The sequence below is a fragment of the Setaria viridis genome, chromosome 7, assembly GCF_005286985.2.
Source record: "Setaria viridis chromosome 7, Setaria_viridis_v4.0, whole genome shotgun sequence".
In the NCBI taxonomy this organism is placed as follows: domain Eukaryota; kingdom Viridiplantae; phylum Streptophyta; class Magnoliopsida; order Poales; family Poaceae; genus Setaria; species Setaria viridis.
Genome location: NC_048269.2, coordinates 28,813,885 through 28,835,382, shown reverse-complemented (window position 1 = coordinate 28,835,382; position 21,498 = coordinate 28,813,885). Strand labels below are relative to the sequence as shown.

At 44.2% G+C, this 21,498-nt stretch overlaps 2 protein-coding genes, 1 non-coding gene and 1 pseudogene across 3 annotated transcripts; 3 read left to right on the top strand and 1 right to left on the bottom strand.

The window, feature by feature from the left end:
* The first annotated feature begins 7,003 nt into the window (after positions 1 to 7,003).
* Positions 7,004 to 9,722, top strand: LOC140223507 (uncharacterized; annotated as a pseudogene).
* Positions 9,723 to 14,331: 4,609 nt separating this feature from the next.
* TRNAE-CUC (transfer RNA glutamic acid (anticodon CUC)) lies at positions 14,332 to 14,404 on the top strand. The gene has a single exon. It is a non-coding gene; the product is annotated as a tRNA-Glu (tRNA).
* Positions 14,405 to 14,462: 58 nt separating this feature from the next.
* On the top strand, positions 14,463 to 16,990 carry LOC117863527 (large ribosomal subunit protein uL5). The gene is made up of 5 exons (XM_034747295.2): positions 14,463 to 14,618; positions 14,756 to 14,863; positions 15,282 to 15,324; positions 15,407 to 15,602; positions 16,567 to 16,990. The coding sequence occupies exons 1-5, from the start codon at positions 14,616 to 14,618 to the stop codon at positions 16,757 to 16,759; spliced, it is 543 nt and encodes a 180-aa protein (XP_034603186.1). The 5' UTR covers positions 14,463 to 14,615; the 3' UTR covers positions 16,760 to 16,990.
* A 574-nt stretch (positions 16,991 to 17,564) lies between these two features.
* On the bottom strand, positions 17,565 to 21,409 carry LOC117863526 (oxygen-dependent coproporphyrinogen-III oxidase, chloroplastic). The gene is made up of 8 exons (XM_034747294.2): positions 20,709 to 21,409; positions 20,288 to 20,363; positions 19,771 to 19,865; positions 19,011 to 19,094; positions 18,584 to 18,671; positions 18,179 to 18,303; positions 18,001 to 18,099; positions 17,565 to 17,848 (listed from the first exon to the last, which is right to left on the bottom strand). Exons 1-8 carry the CDS (start codon positions 21,249 to 21,251, stop codon positions 17,780 to 17,782), a joined length of 1,179 nt encoding a protein of 392 aa, XP_034603185.1. The 5' UTR covers positions 21,252 to 21,409; the 3' UTR covers positions 17,565 to 17,779.
* Positions 21,410 to 21,498: the final 89 nt, after the last annotated feature.

Sequence of the window (21,498 nt, the reverse complement as noted above, 5' to 3'; positions counted from 1 at the left end):
AAGTAGCGCACGCGTCTCGGCGTCTCAGTCCCTGAGCTGAGCTGCCATTTTAGTGCTAGTGGATGGTGGAACCTCAAAATGCGCAATGCTCTGTTAGTCGTAGTGAGATGTGCAACTGAAATATTTGTTTAGAGCAAAGGTTTGGAAGATAAGGTATCATTTTTACCGTTAATAATGGGGTAATTTATCTAAATGTACGGCGGTTTACAATCCTATCCTTGGCAAAGCGATTGATTCACATGCACTCGTCCTGTGAAAGGCTACGTAACGTACGTGTAAACTATGTTATCTTCTTCTTCCTGCAGCTACCTTTGTGTCCAAGCGATCGCCAAATTTCACTTCCACGATTAAACAAAAAAGGCTAGTAATAAAAAGACCGGTGAGGATATGTAGGCTTACTATTTGTAGTAGCAGAAGTATACTAAACTCGCACAGTATGTTACAGTAATGTTAAGGAAAAGGCCCCTGCTTTATGCCTCGAGAACCGCGCCTCTATACTGTTAACAAATGTGGAGGAACCTAATTCTTCCGTGGTCAGTTGGTCACCACTACTTTGAGGGGTTAAAAAACTGCTAATTGCAAATATTAAAATGACCGGGAGAGCGAGGCTCGTGAGCCTCTCTCTTTTTAAAACCGGTTCGGGAGGAAGGAAGGAAGATCCATGTTGAGATGCTCTCGCCTGAATAATGCCCTTCTGCTGTGTAAACCTTTTTCTGAGTGAGTTCCTCTCTCATCCTTTTTGCCGTACTCCCGTGACAGTTTTGATGCACAGGATCTTTTATCTTATCTCGCAACAGATACAATGTGGCAGTACAATGTGGAAGCGCATGTTTGCAACGTCGGCACGTCGGCCTGCAGGCTTCGGTAACCGGTAGCGAAGCAGATTGGCAATGCCGCTTGCAGGCTTCGGCAGGCGGTAGTGAAGCAAGTTGGCAATGCCGCTTGGCTAGTTCGTCTGATGGGGAAAGGATAGCATGTTCCATTACATAGCATGGACATGGCAGGACATTACCCGTTAGTTCACATTAACTTTGAAGCAGTAAGATTTGCTCTGATAACTTGTGCATACGCGCGCGAAAGGACATGTCATCGAAAAGACTGAATAATTAATCAAAGTATCCATCTACCATGACAAATAATCATTTGGAAAGCAAATCTTAAGACTATATGTGACACGTGAGATTCAACGATTAAAATGGTTCTGATGATTGCCTCAGACGATTGCTGACCTGCCCTAAACAAAGGCATAGAACATATTTTTTGCTCCCATTCCTTAAACCGTCAGACTCATTGCTTCGAGTGCTCTGCAAGCCAAAGAGGTCGATATGCATAGGCTTGGTAGCCATATTTGCTTTGCTTTGCTTGGAAGCCAAAAACGCAGGGCAGATGCTGGAGTTTTATCTAGTTCTGGTTGGGAACACAAGCAAAGGCTGCGAATTGGGGGGCGGCAACCTTATCACTTTTGTTGAGAAAATCATATCTCAGTTATCATTATAAAGGTTATCTGCTTTGGGCATATCATGAGTAATGATTTCCCCCCATCATTTTGCAATGCTGCAAGTTTCTCCTAAAGAAAACAATGTTGCAAGTTGCAGCTGTTTTCCAACATTTTGTAATCTCCTTATTTATGTATGTTATTCTTGTGAGAATCGAAGCAGTGGCAAATCTACTCATCACACTTAAGAAAACAAACCTACTCCAGTGTACTTCCCGGGGCAAGCATTATTCTTATTCAAGATACAGAAATTTTCAATCTGATTCGTGGGTTAGTCAATAATTGGTCTCTCTCTGGAAACTTCAGTCAACTTTGTATTATGAAACATTCAGATTCCTGAGTTCCAAAACTGCTCGTTTAAAGAAGTGTGAATATTCTAATGTTAGGGGTAGTGTCTTCTTCTTTTTTTCCATTTATCCCTCCACTCTCACCAGTTATGCCAAGGCCAGAACATTTTTAATATCGGGAAGTGGCATCAAACATCTTGCAAGTTGGGGCCGCTACTGATTGGTTATCCAACTAATTCTCATTTGTAGAGTTCGGTTCACCTACTTTTTTGCCCATTAATCACATCATTTCCTATTGTTCATCACCGAAAGTTTGTATGCGTTTAAAACAGCTTAGAGGGCTCTCTATGCCTTCGATTATTCCCACAAGTACAAAATACGGCAATCTTCAAATTCAGATACAATTCATTGATTATCCATCAGTTCAAACGACAAATCTGACGTCAAGCAGCAACGTCAACACTCCAAGCAAAAAAAAAAAAACTGAAGGTTCAATTCTAAACTATGTTTCAATTCAGACAAACGACCAATCAGCTCCCTGCGGCATTACCTCATCCTCCCATGCCTGAATCATCTCCATCCCAGTAAGCAGTCAGCAGCCAGCACCTTGCTCATTCCTGATCGTCGTACATGGAGTTCGTGACAGCAATCACATTACCTCGTGGAAAAGGGAAACTAAGAACTCCAGACTTGTGCGGAGGATCGGAGCAAATGATCGATCCAACAGCGGGGCAACGCATGATCGATGCGAGCCGGTGTCGGCCACGCTCCACAGGCACTTTTCAGTGTTTCTTGCTCGATCGATAAAAGGAATGACATAGCAAACAAAACGTAATCGATAGGCCTAAACATTTGTCAAATTGTCAGTAGCAGAGGCCGATCAGACTTCAGAAACCGTTGTTCTTCTGCCCCCTGTGTGAACTCGACAAAAGGGCACGTATCATTCAGAGCAACGCGACTGCGGCTGCGGCGGCGATTGGCCACGCTCCCCATGATTGCAGTCAGCCCATAGCACATGCCTCTTTCTGTGCACGCACACACACGCATCGGGATGCAGCTCTGTAAAGCGATGGATCGGAGAAGCACGCATGGCAAGAGATCAGAGCCGTCTCAACTCTCAATGCGGCAACAGACAGAGATGGGAGCACGTACGGAGGGGAACATGCCGCGGCGCCGGTGAGCTTGCCGTGGATTGCCGGCCGTCACCGAATTCTACGTTGAGAGATCAAAAGACCGGAGGGGAGAGAGAGGCCCGAGAATGGGAAAGGCTCCTCTCTTTTGCAGGGCCTGTCTGGCTGATCCTTGCAAATTCAGATCAGCACATGGCAGCATCCACCACTGCAGAGTGTCATGCACTAACAAATACTACTGCAAACACAAGGGCACTTTGGAGCGGCAAATGATGTGGTGTTCTGAGCATACTATTGTGCACCCATGTTGGAGCGCTTTGGCACAATGAGTGTGACCTTTTCAGCGATGACACTCATGCATGTAGTTTCCCAATCCGATCATTAGTTTTTTTTGTGCCAGCTGAACGATTGTTGAACCTAGATTCGGCTTGTCTCCTTGCTTTGTGCGCTAACCTAGCCTATGAATGGACTAGCCTCATCTTTGTACTCCGGGCAAATCACAATCAAGCAATGGGCATTGGTGTAAGCAAACCCTTATAAAGAATTGCAAGCTAGCAAGCAAGATTTGGGAAGATCCAGCATGTTATTGGCCGGTCTGCAGTGTCCTCTGCCTCTAGTCCTAGTCCACTAGCTCAAAGTTTTTGAGGCACAAGTATCTTATGTTGGGGTGGGCCCATGCGCAATTGCTGGGATTAGATATTTGTCTCCAACCAGCGGGACATTGTGGTGAGAGGATAAGCGCTCGATCAGAAATAAACAATCAGGGGGGGTCAGCAGAATAGCAGTACGGCGGATGAACTATCATTCAGGTGCATGTGCTTTTAGCGGCTCAGGAGCAATGAGAATTGCTGCTGCATAATTTCGATGCGTAAACTGGTGGTGCCAAGCTTATCGCCTTTTTAGGGCATGTTATGTCTATGCGTGCGATATGTTGACAAATTAATACATCCAGTCCGTTTTTAGGTCATTCGTGTGGGGTTTTAGTGCTCCAATTTCAAGAAATTTAATAAGCTCAGGAATGTCTAACATGAGGAAAATGGTTGACAAATAAGTTAGGTGGGACCGGTAAAATGTTCTTGTACCTTAGTGTTTTTTAATCTTATCCTAAGCAAAAAAAGTTAACATAAAAGCTCCTCCAGCTCTCAAAACCGGTTCAGTTTATATTTTTCCTTACGAGAAGAATGAAGTACCTATTCAATTGATGTTTTCAGCCTAATAAGTGCAAAATCACTTAGTACAAGCCTCTGCCCTACTCTCGTATTGTTGTTGATTGCACGAGTCAGTGTCGGTGTTTAGACCGGCAACCTATCAAGGAATATCCATGTAGCAGATTAGTTGGTGGTTTTCGCCGGAGATAATGAATTCAAAGGTGTGGTGATGTAAAAAGATCCTCATGATGTGAGCACAAAGACCTTGTTCCAATTATTTTGATCCGCTAATGAGAGGACTCGGCCATCCAGCATTAGACCGTGGCATTGCTCGACCTGGCTGATGATGGGTGCGTCTGAGCATAAGGCCTCGTTCCTATTTCCTCTTTAAGGAGAGGACTCAGCCAGCTTTAGATTGTGCCATGTATCATCAAATGTCTACCGGAAGTTGAAATGACTATGCACAGTTCTTCCAACCATGCATTAGTAGACGTGTGATACACGATCCTGCCAATGATGAACGGCAACGACGGATCCAAGCCGATCCAATGAGTTTGACTACTTCTTTTTCTCCTCCTCCTCCTTTCTATTCTCTTTTCTCCTCCTCTTCTTCCTTTTATTTGTTTCCTTCTTCTACCTCCATTTTTTTCTCCTTCTTTTCGTTCACACCTAAGGGTTCATTTAGATGTCGATATTGGAGGATTTGGCATTAAATTGGGTTCAATACCAATTCATCCATGATATTTGGCCGCGATTCGAATTCTTTTGTTTGGATGGCTATTGCGTTGCCTTTTGGAAATTTAGGCATGAATCAATTTCGAATCATGTTTGGATGCGCAAAAGGATGAAATTGGAATCTACCGTCCAATCCTCTGCCCTCGTCCTTCATTGGAGCGCTCAGCCCAGTGGCAGAGGGGAGCGGCTTGGCTACTGGAAAGAGAGGTGCCTGGTGGTGGAGGGGAGCCGCTGTAGCAGTGCCCGGCTTGGTGGCGATGGGGAGCGGCGCTCAACTCGGCGACGGAGGGACGGTGGGAAGGGTGCGCAAGGCGCACGGCCCTAGATGAAGGGGTGGCCTACCGGCGAAGGGGAAGAGGCGAGGGGCGCGGTGCCCGGCGCTGGAGGGGATGAGGGGTTGGGAGGCGAGGGGCGCGACGGAGGGGTGGCTAGGGTGCAGTGGAGAGGAGGGGAGCGGCGTGCGGCTTGACGACAAAGGGGAGGAGGCGAGCGACACTCAACTTGGCGGTGGAGACGAAGAGCTACGAGGAGAAATCGAATGCCGCTGAATCCAGAAGCGAAGGGGTTGGAATCAAGGGGGAGAGAGCTTTAGCAGGATGAGTACCGTGCGGCATGAGAGAGAGTTTCCAATGCCAATTCCTAAACCATCCTTCAAAATCCAATATCTACATCCAAACCACGTCCAAACAGCTGGTAAAAGTTTTTAGGAGGTTCACAGCAGTAGGGGGTGCTAGAGCTCCATCGTCCCCATGTTGGATCCGTCCCTGCGTCGAGCCACTCGCCCGCTGGCACAATGGCGGCCTTGCGACATGGCAACGTTACCGGCGTATTCGCAAGTCATTGGGTGGCCGTGTGAGATGGAAGTCGCACCGCGATAGGTGATGATGGCGCACATCTGCACATGCCGGTCCTAGAAGCAGAAGCCACTGTCGCCCACAGTCACAGACGCATTCCAGAAGCGGAGGTGGGCAGGCGCGGGAATGAATGCATCTGGGTGAACTGTTCGGTGTGAGGCCGTGTGCGTGTTTCCAGGGTTTGGGACTTTGGGCCAACTAGGCCGGGCCGCGGGGGTGTCGGGTGAGCAGGCCGAAAATAACCCTGGATCATTTTCCCATAGGTTGGAGGGAAAGGATAATTTTTTTGTAATAATCCTTTGGATGCAAAACCATGGCTCTAGCCTTTTTTTTTTGAACTAAGGGCAACGCTCTATCACAATGGGGAAAAGGCAGCAGGTACAATTATACAAACAGCTGCCACATTAACATCATATTTATTCTACATATACAAAAACGAAATTAAACTACACAATGGCCGAAGCTCTCAAGGCTAACAAAGTTTCAGGGAGGGGAATACAATACTAGCTAACGAAAGACATGAAGAACAAACAAACTTCGGCTAATCAGATCCAATCCTTCTGGTTTATGCACGCATCGAGAAGATTCCATTCTCCAGTCCCTTCTTTCGGTTTCTGCGAACATGGTTACATGTTAATGTTGAAGAGCATAGCTATTTCAGCAGTACGTTTCTTATTCTTTTGTATCTTTGCAAGGATCTTTAAACGTTATCTACCTGCAAAACAAAGACACGTCTATGGTTATTGGTCAGCAGAGCAAAGCGGCATTTTAACTTACACGATCATGCTGCCATCGTGCTGTAGGTGGAAGGGAAGGACACGAGGGATAGAAAATCGCCTCGGGTTGGAGTACAACTATAACCTGAGCTCACCTCGAATCGCACTGCGACCTAAACACTGAAACGCTACAGATATATGGTGTTGGATATTGATGTCAAGAAAAAAGGTCAGAACTGGTTCTTCAATTTATATGCACAGTTCACAAGAAAGATATTTGTTGCATTTTAAAAAATGCCCTGCAGCATATAGCTCTCTGAGTCGATAGCTTTAGCACTTTGCAATACCAGTTGTAGGATGGGATGGAGCTGTTAGTTTTGGTCTCACCCGACTCGGTCCAACGACCGAGTCGGATTCCTTGATCACGCCCTGATCAGGGACGCCCAACCGAACATGGTTGGTGGCCCCCTTCACGTAGCACTATAAGGAGAAAGGTGGGAGGCTGGGGCCACGCACGCCAAGGTTGAACGTGCCCACCAAACCCACCTAACAAACCCTAGACCGATCAATCTAGCGTTGAAGCGGTGGGAAGCTCCGCCGCCCCAGCACCATCCTCGCCATCGCCACCGTCACCGCCCATGGCGAGCTCGTCCTCCAAGCCCGATGGTTGGCGTCTCTACTCACTCTATATATATATCTCTCTCTCTCCCTCTTGGTTGTTCTTGTTTAGACCTAAGATATTGATTTTAGCCTAAGAATCAAGTTGATTACCCGCTAGATTCACACCTAGAGATCCAAGAAAATCTATCAATGGTATCAGTAGCCTAACACTAGCGTGTAGATCTAGTCGGGGAAGTTTTTCATAGCAATTAGAAGGAGATGATTCAAATCAGAGGAAGAACCCTAACCCTAAGAAGTTCAAAATCTTAAGACGACGGCCGCCGGTAGCTAACCCCAACCCTAAGTAGAAGGGGAAGTGAGAAGAGAAAGGGGAAAAAGGGGTCGGTGACTTCCCTCTAGTGCACCCCTCACCGGATTTGCTCCGGGAAGAAGCTCTGGGGTCGCCGACGTTCCCTGCCGGCGTGGCCCAAAGCAACTCAGGGGGAGGGCCCCCCTCGCAGTACCGCTTGACGGCGGCGCGCTCACCCTCGGGTGAACGCGCGCGCCGGCGAGGGGGCCTACGGAGTGGCCACCGAGCGTCGGGCTTCGAGCTCTGCCGCCGGAGAAAGTGACTCGAGCTTCGTCTGCTCCGCCGCCGGCTTAGCCCGCTCCGCTCAGCGCTACCGCTCCGCCGCTCTCGCTCAGCTTGCTCTCGCTCTCGCACGCTTGCAGCTGGGGGCCGAGAGAAATGCCGATAGGGTTTTGGTCGGGCACGAGGCGGGGGTTTTTTGTGCGCCCGAAAACACCGCTCAACCGTCAATCATGATTGAACGGTGGAGATACGCTGGGTCGGCTTTAGGCCCAGGCGGGAGTGAGAATTCTTGGCCCAGGCCCAGGTTGCGACCTGGGACGCGAGAGCGCGATGAGCGCGTATGGGCCTCGGGCCAAATTTCTCTGTTGAGCCGGGTCGTATTCTCGCGTGGGCCAGCAGAACAGTAGCTCGCGACCTGGAGAGCGAAGCGGGCGCTTGCGCCGTTTTGGGCTGGGCCGTATCCTCGGTCGAGCCGAAGAACAGTGCACTTTGAGCCCTTTTCTTTTACTTTTTCCAGCGAATTTTCATATATTTTTCCTAGAAATTGATAAATGGCTCAAATAAAATTAGTTTTAAGGAATTTTCCTGTGGGTAAAATTCATGAATTAAGTCTAAGTCTTAGTAGCAACATTTTGCTGAATTTTTAAGTATTTTTGCATCTATTTTTCTGAATAAATTGGAACCAACGGGAAAATTTAATTGGAAAATGGATTAAAAGTGAGACAAGTTGAGAATAAGTAATGATATTTTTTGACATATCTTTAAGTTCTGAAAATTATCCTAAGCTTCCGCTGTGTTAAGTTTAAGATAAGTTAAATTTTTAGCATTATTTCGTCAATTTATGCATTAAGTTAAGGATTTTGATCTATTTTTCTAATTAAATTGGAACCAACGGAAAAATTTGATTAGAAAATAAGTAATTTTTCTGAGTATAATAATTTTATCTACTGATCAACGTTGTTGATAAGATTATTATAGTAGCAAGTTTATTTTATCATTATTGATTTTATTTCTGCCCAACGGTGATATAGAATTAATACTAAGAAGTTTCATGTTTTAATTTGACCAACCTTGAAATAACTCAAATTTTTTCTGAATTTTTATTTTCAGGCAATCCTTTGAGTTATATCTCGTCCATAGAGCCCCTCGATGGAGGGAATTATAGCTCATGATGAGAGAAGATTAAGATAGTGCTTGCGCTGTCGGATATTGATCTAGCACTCACTGCTCCCTGTCCCATTGCTCCTGAGGACCCCGTGAGAGGTGAAAATGAGAGTGAAGAAGATTTCAACGCTCGAGTGCATGACCATGCACCAATTAGAATGAAGTACGATCTTGATCATGCGCAGTGGGATCAGTCGAACCGCAAGTGCTTGATGGTGATTAAGAGCTCCATTGTGGAGGCTATAAGGGGAGCAATCCCAGAGTGTACCACCACTAGAGAGTACCTCAGGAAGGTGGAGAGTCAGTTAAACTAGCTCTTCAAAAGCTTATGCAAGCACTCTCATTAAGAGGCTTGTTACCAAGAAGTACACTAGTGGTGGGGCAAGAGAGCACATATTGAGGATGAGTAACATGGCATCCAAGCTCAAGCCTATGGACATGGAGCTCAAAGATAAGTTTTTAGTCCATTTGATCTCTGCCTCCCTACCCAAGGAGTTTGAGGCTTTTGTTGTTAATTACAACTCATAGCCAGACAAGTGGAGCATTGAAAAGCTTATTGTCATGTGTGTGCAAGAAGAGGAGAGAATTAAGGGCTCACGTGGTGATTCTATCAACTACGTGAGGCAAAATAAGAAGAGGAATTATCATAACAATAATTCTAAGCCACAAGAGAAACCTCAGTGGGACAATACCTCCTATTCTAAGGCACAAGGAAAGGCTCCAGAAAATGATCACCATCAGAGATCAAACCATGAAGTGGTGGACAAGGACACCTACAAGTGGTGCAAGAAGAAGGGACACTATCAAAAGGATTGTGCGGATTTCCTGAAGCATCTGTGTAAGAAAGGTAGGGACCTTATCACGTTCGTAGATAAGTCCTTATATTTAAGTTATGTAAAATCTACTTGGTGGATTGATTCAGGTGCAACTGTTCATGTTGCAAATTCATTATAGGGATTCCATACAAGGAGGATCATGCAAAGAGGAAAAAGAAGCATTAAGGTAGCAAATGGCATCGAAGCTGAAGTTGAAGCCATTGGAAAACTCCCATTAGAATTAATTGATAATTTTTTACTTCATCTAAGAGATATTCTCTATGTACCCTCTTTGCGTAGAAATTTAATAAGTGTCTCGCGCTTAGACAGTGATGGATTTGCTTGGCACTTTGGTGATGGACAATGTACGATTAAGTTTAATAACAAGTGTGTTGGTCTTGCCTTTACATAAGATGAGCTTTATTTGCTATCACTTGGTGAGAATGTTAATGTTGTAAGCACTGAGAATGTGAATGCCTCCTCGTCTATAAATGTAAGAAATAAGTGGAAAAGAATTGATGATGTATCTTCGAAATTATGGCACTATCGTTTAGGCCATATTTCGAGGGGGAGAATTGAACGATTAATTAAGGAACCAATTCTTCCACCTTACAATTTTCAGATTTAGAGCAATGCACTGATTGCATTAAGGGAAAGTATGTTAAGAAAATTAATAAAGATGCCAAACGAACCGCAGGAATTTTAGAAATAATTCACATAGACATCCTATGATTCATTTATAACATTCACAGATGATTATTCACATTATGGCTATATTTATCCAATTAAGGAACGATCAGAAGCGTTGGATAAATTTAAGATATTTAAGACTGAAGTAGAAAATCAGCATAATTTAAAGATTAAGATAGTAATATCCGACCGTGGAGGAAGTACTACGGTCGACATACCCTATATGGTCAAGTTCCTGGACCAATGTTCTTGCAAGGAAAATGGCATAGTTGCCAGTACTCCACACCAAGCGAGCCTCAGCAGAATGGAATAGTTGAAAGACGCAACCATATATAAATGGATATGGTGAGAAGTATGATAAGTTACTCCACTTTACCGATTAATTTGTGGATGGACGCGTTACAAACCGCCATTCACATTCTTAATCGGGTTCCTAGTAAGTCGGTGACTAAAACACTATATGAGTTGTGGACTGGACGAGAGTCCTCACTAAATTATTTGCGTGTATGGGGCTGTCCGGCTGCGGTTAAAGTATTTAACCCAAATATTAGGAAACTAAATCTCAGTTGCCATTTTATTGGCTGTTTAGATAAGTCAAAAGGTTATCGTTTCTACTATCTTGATAGACATACTAAGTTTGTAGAAACGAGACACACTATCTTTTTGGAGGATGAGATGATCAGTGGGAGCATGGTAGCCCGAGAAATTAGCCTTGAGGAGAAGCGGGTATACGTATTTTTCTTGATACCTATTGCTGCTGCACCGACAGTGCAGGACACTGTGGTAACAACACCTGTTGTTAGTTCTTTCATGGCAACAACAAATGAAGATGAGGAACATGTCCTTCAGGATCCTATAGAACATGTTGTCACATATGAGGAAGAGCTGCAACAGCCTCATATGGAAGATGCGCCAAATGTTAAGGCCCCTAGAAGGTCTCAAAGAGCTAGAAAACCAGCTAATCCTAATGACTACGAAGTCTATGCTAGCAAAGAAATTTAAATGGAGGGAGATTCCACCTCGTTTGAAGAAGCCATGAGAAGCGCTCACTCATCGAAATGGCTTGAAACTATGAAAGATGAAATGCGATCTATGAGTAGCAATAAAGTCTAGGATTTAGAAGAAATTTCTAAAGGAGCCAAAACAGTAGGATGTAAATGGATCTACAAAATAAAATGTGACTCCAAAGGGAATGTGGAAAGATATAAAGCACGACTTGTGGCAAAAGGCTTCACGCAAAGAGAAGGAATAGATTATAACGAGATATTTTCTCCAGCCTCATGTAAGGATTTCTTTAGAATCATAATGGCTTTAGTGGCGCACTATGACTTAGAATTACATCAGATGGATGTAAAGATGGCATTTCTTAATGGGGATTTGGATGAAAATATTTACATGGCACGATCCAAAGAATTTGTCATTGAAGGAAAAAAACATATAGGATGCCGTCTGAAGAAATCCATTTATGGATTAAAACAAGCATCTAGACAGTGGTATATGAAGTTCGATGAAACAATAAGAAAATTTGAATTTAATGAGAATAAGGAGGACAAGTTCAAGAATGTAAAATTTATTTTCCTCATCCTGTATGTAGATGACATCTTACTCGCTAGTAGCGATGTTAATCTGCTATTGGAGATGAAGTTTTTGTCCTTGAATTTTGATGTGAAAGATCTCGGTGAAGCCTGATTCGTTTTAGGAATTGAAATTCATTTCAGTGTCCCAGGAACCAATACGAGATTGATCAAATGAAAGCGGTTCCATATGCTTCAGCTGTCGGAAGCTTAATGTATGCTCAAGTATGTACACGCCCCGACTTAGCTTTTGTGACCGGGATACTTAGTAGATATCAAGATAATCCAGGAATAGATTACTGGAGAATGGTAAAAAAAGTATTGCGTTATAAGCAAGGCATGAAAATCCTATTGTTAACATACATAAGAGTTGATTCCTTCGAAATAAAAAGGTACTCGGACTCAGATTTTGCGGGAGATGTAGATGATAGAAAGTCCACGTCAGGTTAGGTATTTACTCTCGCAGGTGGAGCCATATCATGGAAAAGCTCCAAGCAAACCATCATTGCATCGTCCACGATGTATGCTGAGTTTGTAGCATGTTATGAGGCCATGGGATATGCAAAATAGCTAAAGAAATTTGTACCTGGGTTGAAAGTGGTAGACAGCATTCAAAAGCCACTCAAGATGTACTACGACAATGAGTTAGCAATGTTGACATCAAGTTTTATGTTGTGAAAGAGAAAATCCAGGATCATACCATTAGTCTAGAGCATATAAGAACAAAAGAAATACTCGTGAATCCACTCACGAAAGGTTTACCGTCCAATGTGTTCATAGAACACTTAGCCGGCATGGGTTTATGGGAAAGACTATGATCCCTGGATACTAAGAGCCCAAATAAGTTAATAATCTGTTTCAAAATAGAAAGGTGTATTGTAGCTGGTGAATCTGATAGTACATAATTGACTATTATGACGAGGTATGCTCTATACACTAATCTGTAATGAAATGAATGCTAAGTTAAGTATTTCAAGTTTAAGACTAAGATTAAGTATAAGATGAGATCAATGGGGAGAATGTTAGTTTTGATCTCACCTGACTCAGTCCAATGACTGAGTCGGATTCCTCGATCGCGCCCTGATTGGGGGTGCCCAACCGAACATGGTTAGCGGCCCCCTTCACGTAGCGCTATAAAGAGAAAGGTAGGGGCCGGGGGCATGCACGCCAAGGTTGAACGTGCCCACCAAACCCACCTGACAAATCCTAGACTGATCAATCTAGCGTTGAAGCAGTGGGAAGCTCCGCCGCCCCAGCGCCATCCTCGCCATCGCCACCGTCACCGCTCATGGCGAGCTCGTCCTCCAAGCCTGATGGTCGGCATCTCTACTCACTCTATCTCTCTCTCCCTCTCAGATGTTCTTATTTAGACCTAAGACATTAATTTTAGCCTAAGAATCAAGTTGATTATCCGCTAGATTCACACCTAGAGATCCAAAAAAATAGGAGCCACTAAACTATTTATAATTTTCTTCTAAGACAGATGTTACTTTGTAAGTTTGTAGTATTTTTTTTTATTTCCAAAGGCTTCTAGCTAGAGTCCCGCATGTATATCTCTGTGACTGTTGTGTGAGGAAAACTGTTGTTCTGTGTTAAAGAAGGATGAGGGGTCACTCGAAGTTAAAGAAGGGTGAGCTGATTGGTCGTCTGAAGGGGGCTATCATGTAATACTATATAAGCTTGTCCATGAGACCATGATCAAGAGTAGGTAGATGTTAGGGGAGTACTGGAACTGTGCTGACTAATTGGTGTTTTTTTCATCTTCAGTTGACCCTGTAAAGAGTACTCTTAGGGGACGTTTTCTTCCACTGACTTATTTTTAGCACGTGTCACATCGAATGTTTAGATACGAATTAGGAGTATTAAACGTAGACTATTTAGAAAACCCATTACATAAGTGGAGGCTAAACGGCGAGATGAATCTATTAAGCCTAATTAAGCCTAATTAATCTATCATTAGCAAATATTTATTGTAGCAACACATTGTCAAATCATGGACTAATTAGGCTTAATAGATTCGTCTCGCCGTTTAGATTCGTCTTATGTAATGAGTTTTGTAAATAATCTATGTTTAATACTCCTAATTAGTATCTAAACATTTGATGTGACGGGTGCTAAAAATAAGTCAGTGAAAGAAAACGGGACCTTATTGTCGCTTCAATGTATGATGAGATTTTGCCAAAAAGAAATGTATGATGTGAATCACGTAAACTTGTCCATGATCAAGAGTAAGCAGATGTTTGGGGCCTACTGTAACTGTACTGACTAGATTGATGTTCTCTTAAAATGTATGATGAGATTTCACCGCTCCGATGTGTCAGTGCTGTACCAAGACCATTTTTGTAGTTCGTATCAGTTAGGATATATCCTCCTCAGAAACACTAAAGCTCAGAGATAAGAAATATTCTAAAATTTCCAAAATAAATAGCTCATACATAACTAACCATCAACAGGGCCGATGCTGCTTCTGAAATTAAACCACCTGTGATGAAAATAAAATGTATATTTCCTAGGCTGCTACCTATCATAATTCCGTTGTAGTCTAGCTGGTTAGGATACTCGGCTCTCACCCGAGAGACCCGGGTTCGAGTCCCGGCAACGGAAATTTTTTTTGCCAACTCGCTGTACTAAATTACTAAAATACCCCTCGACTCACTACATTGCTCAGGGCTAAGTTCGTAATTGCACACGGCGTAAGAGGATTTTAGGGTTTCTCTTCGTCTACTTATAGAGTTTCCTCGTCCGCCGCCGCCGCCCCGCGCAGCACTGCAGAACCCATCTCACCTCCCTCGCCGTCGCCTCCCAGATCTTCCCCATGGTGAGCTCGCCGCCGGGAGATGCGCTGTTCTTAGCGCCGCCCCCTTTCTGTTTTTTCTCCATTGAATCGTTCGGTCCTCTCGTGCGTGCGGTTCTGACGATGTGGGTTGGTTTGGGCTTTGGTTTTTGCGATTGCAGGCGTCGGAGAAGAAGCAGTCTAACCCGATGCGGGAGATCAAGGTCCAGAAGCTCGTGCTCAACATCTCCGTCGGCGAGAGCGGTGATCGCCTCACTCGCGCCGCCAAGGTATTCGCACATTCCCCTCTAGTTCACCCTAGTTTCTGCGCTCTGGTGCTCTGATTCATATGCTTTCTATGCGCTTGTTACATAGTTTACTTCAGCGTATGTGTGTACTGTGGTATGTCTGAATCGCATCTAGTTGTGCTCCATTTTATCTTCTGTGGGAATTAATTCTGGTCTGTAGGTTATCCTCGACTCAAGCCGTCAAATCTAATCTCATACTTATCTACACCATAATTGTGCCGTCCAAATGCTTAGGAATACAATTGCTTGCCACATCAGTTTGTGGTTAGATGTTATTCGCATTGTTTCAGTCAGATGCCGTTAATTGCTTTGATGTCTCTATTCGTAGGCACTATTCTTTGTTGCCTTTTGACAATCTTCACCATTTGCTCTTCGCTAACCTCCAGTGATTGTTTATCAGGTGCTCGAGCAGCTGAGTGGGCAGTCACCGGTGTTCTCCAAGGGTGATTTACTTAAACCTGACAGACAAGTGTGTGTGTGGTTTCGGTTGATGGTGCGCATACTGATGGTGTTATAATATTGCAGCGAGGTACACTGTGAGGTCGTTCGGCATCAGGCGTAATGAGAAGATTGCGTGCTATGTGACGGTGAGGGGAGAGAAGGCGATGCAGCTTCTGGAGAGTGGCCTGAAGGTCAAGGAGTACGAGCTGCTGAGGAGGAACTTCAGTGACACTGGCTGCTTCGGGTTTGGTATCCAGGAGCACATTGATCTTGGCATCAAGTAAGATTATCCCATTTCTGCTCTCTAGTAATTTAAATGTGGTGTACTGTTTCTGCGAATGAACGCTTTTATGATTGTTTTGTTGCTTGTCATCAAGTAGAGGAAGGAACATGTAATTTTAGATTCATGTGTGCTGCATGTCGGGTGCTACTCACTATGGCAACTTAACACAGTTTGAGAATCCACTGTAAAGTACCTTTTGGATAGCTTGATCTATTTGCCGATGTACCAATGTGACTGAATCATACAACCATGGAATTCCCTTTATGCCAAGAACATTGTTTTGGTCTTCATATGTCTGGAACTGGTGTTTCGTTATCTAAATACAGTATGCAAGTTATTTTAGCAAGTCATGTTGAATTGATAACATCATTTTTTTTCTATGTAGAGCCATTAATGCAAGACATTATTTCCTATATTTTGTCCTCTTGAGTTCTATTTTATGCTTTTTCAGAAGCTGCCATACCAGTTGGTTATATTTCATTAAGTTTTAGTATAGTGTGAGCTGGTATCAGGGTTGACATGTTAACTCGAGTCCTTAGCAAGTCAAAATGCTATTCTTTGGGTGCATCTGTGATTTGTATCTGATTTATTCCATGGTTAGCATGCTTGTCCAGGGCTATGGTCAAATTAGTACTGTGGTGCAACGGACATATTTTGCTGTGGTGTTATTATTTAACAAGTTGTATCCTGGAGTATCTCCTTGATTTAAACTGTGCATATGATGCAATTCCCACTTGATTCAGTTTGTCGAACATTATACCGATGCTGTCTTTACTGTCTGCATATGTGGCCATTGTTTGTTTGTGGCTAGTTTCTCCTCCCTTAGGGATTTGGAATTTCAGAATACTTATTGTGCATTTGCAGGGGATAGCTCCTTTTTCTTGTCTGCCAAGTGTCTGCTTAATGAAGTGCTGCATTTTGTTGATGATTAGTAACCATTTTCTTTATCGCATTATCTCAGGTATGACCCATCTACCGGTATCTACGGCATGGACTTCTACGTCGTCCTTGAGCGTGCTGGGTACCGTGTTGCCCGCCGCCGCAGGTGCAAGTCCCGTGTTGGTATCCAGCACAGGGTCACCAAGGAGGACGCCATGAAGTGGTTCCAGGTCAAGTACGAGGGTGTGATCCTCAACAAGGCCCAAGCCAACTAACTCTTAAGCATCACAAGAAGAGCTTAGCCCCTCTTTAGAGCTCGAGCTATTTAAGTCTATCTGGTGGTTGGATTTGAACTAGAAGAAACCAGAATGTTTTGTCAGTTTTGCCTGTACTGCTGCAGTTGGATCCTTTTCTGGGCGCCCTATACTTTCATCTTAATTCTGCTTGTGTTTTACCCCCATTGGCACCGACAGCAATAGTAGATGTCTGGCTTATTCTGTCGAGTATCGTTTTGTTTTGTTTTGTTTCGTTCTTGGAAAATCCTGAGCTCCAACGTTTGCTACAAAATTTGTGCTAAATTAGACCTGAACTTAATTGCGTTTCTAGTAAATGTTTACAATCGAAACTGAACCTGAGCTCAGTTGTGCACTGAGCTAAATTGAAACTTGACGCCATGTGAAATAAGCGGCCAATTTATTTCATGCAGCTATCGAGTCTTCTCTGGGCACGTTAAGAAACTCCTGCATAGAAAGCACAGGCTTGTGTTCAGAACCTCAACAAGCCTGTAAACCTATTGTCTCTATCCGCGAAATGAGACTTGCGCTGGTTACTCGTAACCTCAGGAAAGCGAAAGGAACGAGACTTGCGCTGAAATGGCAGCAGCTCTCCAAGTTTCAACCACGGATCCGCGGAAAGCAAAAGGATTTGGGGGCTTTTGGGCCAACTAGGCCGGGCTGTGCCATCCAAGCCATCATGGGCTCTTTCTTCATGGAGAGGCCTCCTTTGAATGAAAAAATGAATTCGGGTGTTCTCAGGGAAAGGCTAAAATGTTTATAAAAAAAATTCAATCCTTGGACAAAATACAAGGGCAAGGCCAACAAGGTGCTTCTCTCTTTCACATGGGGAAAACAGTACATACAAACAGCTACCGCACTACATCATATTTATTATTCACGATTCTACAGATACAGAATATGAGATGGAAACTACACATTTGACCGGAACTCTCAAGCTAAAAAGGTTACAGGGAGGGTAAAGCTAACAAAAGATCTGAAGAACATACAAACTTCGGCTAATCAGATCCAATCCTTTGGGTTTATGCATGCGTCGAGAAGTTTCCATTCTTCAGTCCCTTCTTCCGGTTTCTGCGAACAAAGTTTCACGTTAACGTTGAAGAACTTAGCTATTTCAGCAGTATCGTTTTCTTTTGCAAGTATCTTTAAACATTCTCCAGTGGCAAAACGAAGACATGTCTATGCTTATTGGGTTGGCGGAACAAAGCAGCATTTTGACTCACATGATCATACTGCCATCGTGCTGTAAGTGGAAGAGACACGAGTATGCTCTCAATCCTTCCTCCAGTTTTTAGGCCGAATGTTGTACCACGATCATAGACCTTCAAAAGAGGAGGATATTAAAGCCAGAAGATATTCATCCACGAAAGACACTGGCTGTGTTCATCTAAAACCACTTACAAGGTTGAACTCCACATAGCGACCTCTCCGCAGTTGCTGCCATGCCTTGTGCTCCTCGTTGAATGGAGTGTCCTTCCGCCGCTCTATGATTGGTATGTATGCAGGAAGTACAGAGTCCGCACATTCTGTAGGGAAAGAAAATCACCTTGGTTGTTACAACTAGAACTTGAGCTCACCTCAAATCGCAATGCAACCTAAACACTGAAATGCTACATAGACTTTAACTACATAGCTTATAAAAAACAGAACAGGATTCAAAGCTATAGCAACCTTCAATTTGAACTTATCTCACATAAAATGTCTGGAAACTCTATCCCACAGAACAATTCAGAAACCACTGTGCCAAGCTACTTGAGTACAAATAAGTTCATCCTGTCATTCTAGGCTTCTAACAAAACGCCTCACCTGTCGCAAAGTTGAGAAGCATTTCTTGATCATAATCATTAAGATCATCAAAAAATATTCCACCAAGCCCACGTCTCTCGTTACGATGCTGCATAATCATAATCATTGGAAGAGAGAACATGAGAACTCAAATGCAAGGTGCCAGAAACTCTTAAGAAACATTGATGTCTGCATCCAAAGCTTCCAACAGGAAATTAGTATCTTCTCCAGGATTGCCAATTTACCATGGCCATCGCGAAGAGACAGGACCAATAACCAAATACAGAAAAATGCCAAAAGTTTTCTTTCTTTCTTGGTGGCATTTGAACCAATTAGCGAATGCAGAATCGTGTATTTGCAAAAAGAAGGATACTAAACAATGCGATCCACACTGTAGAATTTATTCCTTTTCTAGTTCTACAATAAAAAAACGAGGAACTGAAAATACCTTAATATAGAAATAATCATCACACCATTTTTTGAATCTTGGGTGAAAACTCGGATCAAATTTATCGCATGCTTGTTTTTGAACCTGAAGTCAGACAATACACATGTTAATGACTTTCAATGTATATGAAAAAGCAATTAAACTGCTAGCAATAGCTATTAACTAGCTTCTTAACTCTTGTTTTTGTTCTGTTTCCTTTAAAGATTAACACAAGAACTTTGCGCGTAAGAAAACTACCATAAAACCTTGTAACTGCATCAAACTCTATTTTGCTTGTGCTGCATCAAACTATATAGTTTGGGGGAACATGTGTCCAACCTAAACACCCATGTGTGCGAAACGGCCTCTAACCTAGTGGCTAGAGCACCTGAGTAGCACCCAGCAGGCCCGGGTTCAGTTCCCTGTGGGAACGAATTAAACGGGTCTCGAATAAAAAAATATACAAAAAAAAGGTAGGGGCTTCCCCTGCTAACTCCGGTTACAAAAAAAACACCCATGTGTTGGATGCCTTTTCAGAGTAAAGAACAGCTATAAACTATATCAGAAACCTAATAGATTCAATAACTGCATTTGATACAGCACTTGGTATCAAAGAAATTTAACTAGTTTACATCTAAAAATAGTGGAGCATTAAAAAAGGTACTAATTCCATAGGGACACCTAGCATTATCTAGGACACAAGCAATGCCAAGGACATGAAATAAAAACACCCTAGAGTCTAGGACACATGGCTTTGCAATATTTTGGGGGTGCTACATACAGAATGGAAATGCTTCACGTCCTCTTCAATGATGTATGAGGGAGTCAAGTCAGTACCACCACCAAACCACCATTGTCTTGGTGCACCAGGAACATCTGCAGTTGGATATTATAACAGATGATCATTAAAAAACACATTTCCTAATATGAAAGACATTCACAGTATGCCAATTTCTGCATGTCCAAATCCAATACAAGTCCTTTTGAACTGCATAATATTTCTCCAGCGTCCAAAGATCTATATAAATGTGATATATTTGCAAAAGGATTTGGAGATGATCGTGTTAAACTTGGATTACCTCATTCGGTAAATAAGATGAACCCATTTCTCTGACAGATATCTAGAGGATTGAATCTATTTTAAGCCTATATTTTCACCAAAAGCAAAGCATAAGAGCATCTCTGTTCAGTGGTCTTTGAACATGAGGGAGGCACACATGATGAAGCACAAAATCCTCTTAGTGTGCAGGATATTAATTAAATGTAATACTTCTGGATTTTATAGCATAGAAAGGTACCTTGTGGTGCATCTGTCTCAAAATAACGGTAGTTAAAATGCAATGTCGGAGCAAATGGATTCTTGGGATGGAGCACCTGCCGAAAAAAAATACTCTTTAAATCCATGTATCATATTCATAAATATAACACTCGAAGATTAAAGTATTGCCTATAGTTGGTAAGCATTTCATAACCCTGAATGGGCAGATTTGAATTATCAGTGTCCCAAAAACAAGAGGTCAAGTGCATGGTGTACATTAAATAGAGTAGAACAAAGTGAACTGAAATTGATCACCACACTTCAAAGAACTAACAACACATTCATCTAACTTCATACGGCATTGCAGCATTGCAATGTGTACATGCAGCTTGTAATTTGCATAACGGAAATGGAAAAGAGATCTAGAATCTTCACGTCAATGCACCGGGAAAGGCACTCACCGAGCTAATCCCCGCGGCGAAGAATGGCACGGGCCCAGCCTTCTGCCCATCCGCTGCGGCGGCCCCGTTCTTCCCGGCCTCCCCCTTGGCCGCGCGGTACGCGTCGGGCGGCATGACCCCGTACACGACGGAGACGTTGACCCCGGCCTTCTCGAAGACGCGGCCGTCCTGGAGCACCCGGCTGATGCCGCCCCCGCCCCCGGGGCGCGACCACACGTCCTCGACGAACTTGGCGCCGCTGCCGTCGGCCTCCTCGAGCGCCGCGCAGACCTCCCCCTGCACCCTCCGGATCATGGACTCGAACCGCTCCCGCACGGACCCGGACCCCGCCCCGCGCCCGTCCTCGCGCAGGAACGTCGGGGGCGGCTCGCTCTCGGGCGTCTCCTTCTCGATCGCCACTGACGCGCGCACGCGGAGCGCGCGGCTGCGGCGGGGGGCGAGGACCCCGCGCGGGAGGTGCACCTGCGCCGGCCGCGCCCGCCCGCGCAGCCCGGCGGGGGCCGCTAGGGTTTGGGACGGGGTGGAGAGGAGGGAGGACGCCATTGGTGGGGGGCTGATTGGGCTCGCGAGTGGTGGTTTGCTTGTTTATGTAGACGGCGGGGGCGGTGGCTGGCTGCCGCCGGTGGGCGGCGCGGGCGGGATGCGGCCCGCCGCGGTTTTGCAGGTGGGAGGAGTCAAAAGGGAGGGAGGGAGGGAGGGAAAGAGCGGTGGGTGGGGAGGTGAGCTCCCCCTATGCTGTGCTGCGACGCGGCGCTGGCTTCCAAAGGGGATAAGGAAACGGATCATGTTC

Coding starts and splice junctions, on each gene's coding strand:
- LOC117863526 (XM_034747294.2), bottom strand. CDS start 21,251: ATGGCGTCCTCCCTCCTCTCCACCCCGTCCCAAACCCTAGCGGCCCCC. Junction 19,095..19,770: donor ACGTGAAGCATTTCCATTCT/GTATGTAGCACC, acceptor GTCTGACTTCAG/GTTCAAAAACAAGCATGCGA. Junction 18,100..18,178: donor GCTATGTGGAGTTCAACCTT/GTAAGTGGTTTT, acceptor CCTCTTTTGAAG/GTCTATGATCGTGGTACAAC.
- LOC117863527 (XM_034747295.2), top strand. Junction 14,864..15,281: donor GCCTCACTCGCGCCGCCAAG/GTATTCGCACAT, acceptor ATTGTTTATCAG/GTGCTCGAGCAGCTGAGTGG. Junction 15,603..16,566: donor CACATTGATCTTGGCATCAA/GTAAGATTATCC, acceptor GCATTATCTCAG/GTATGACCCATCTACCGGTA.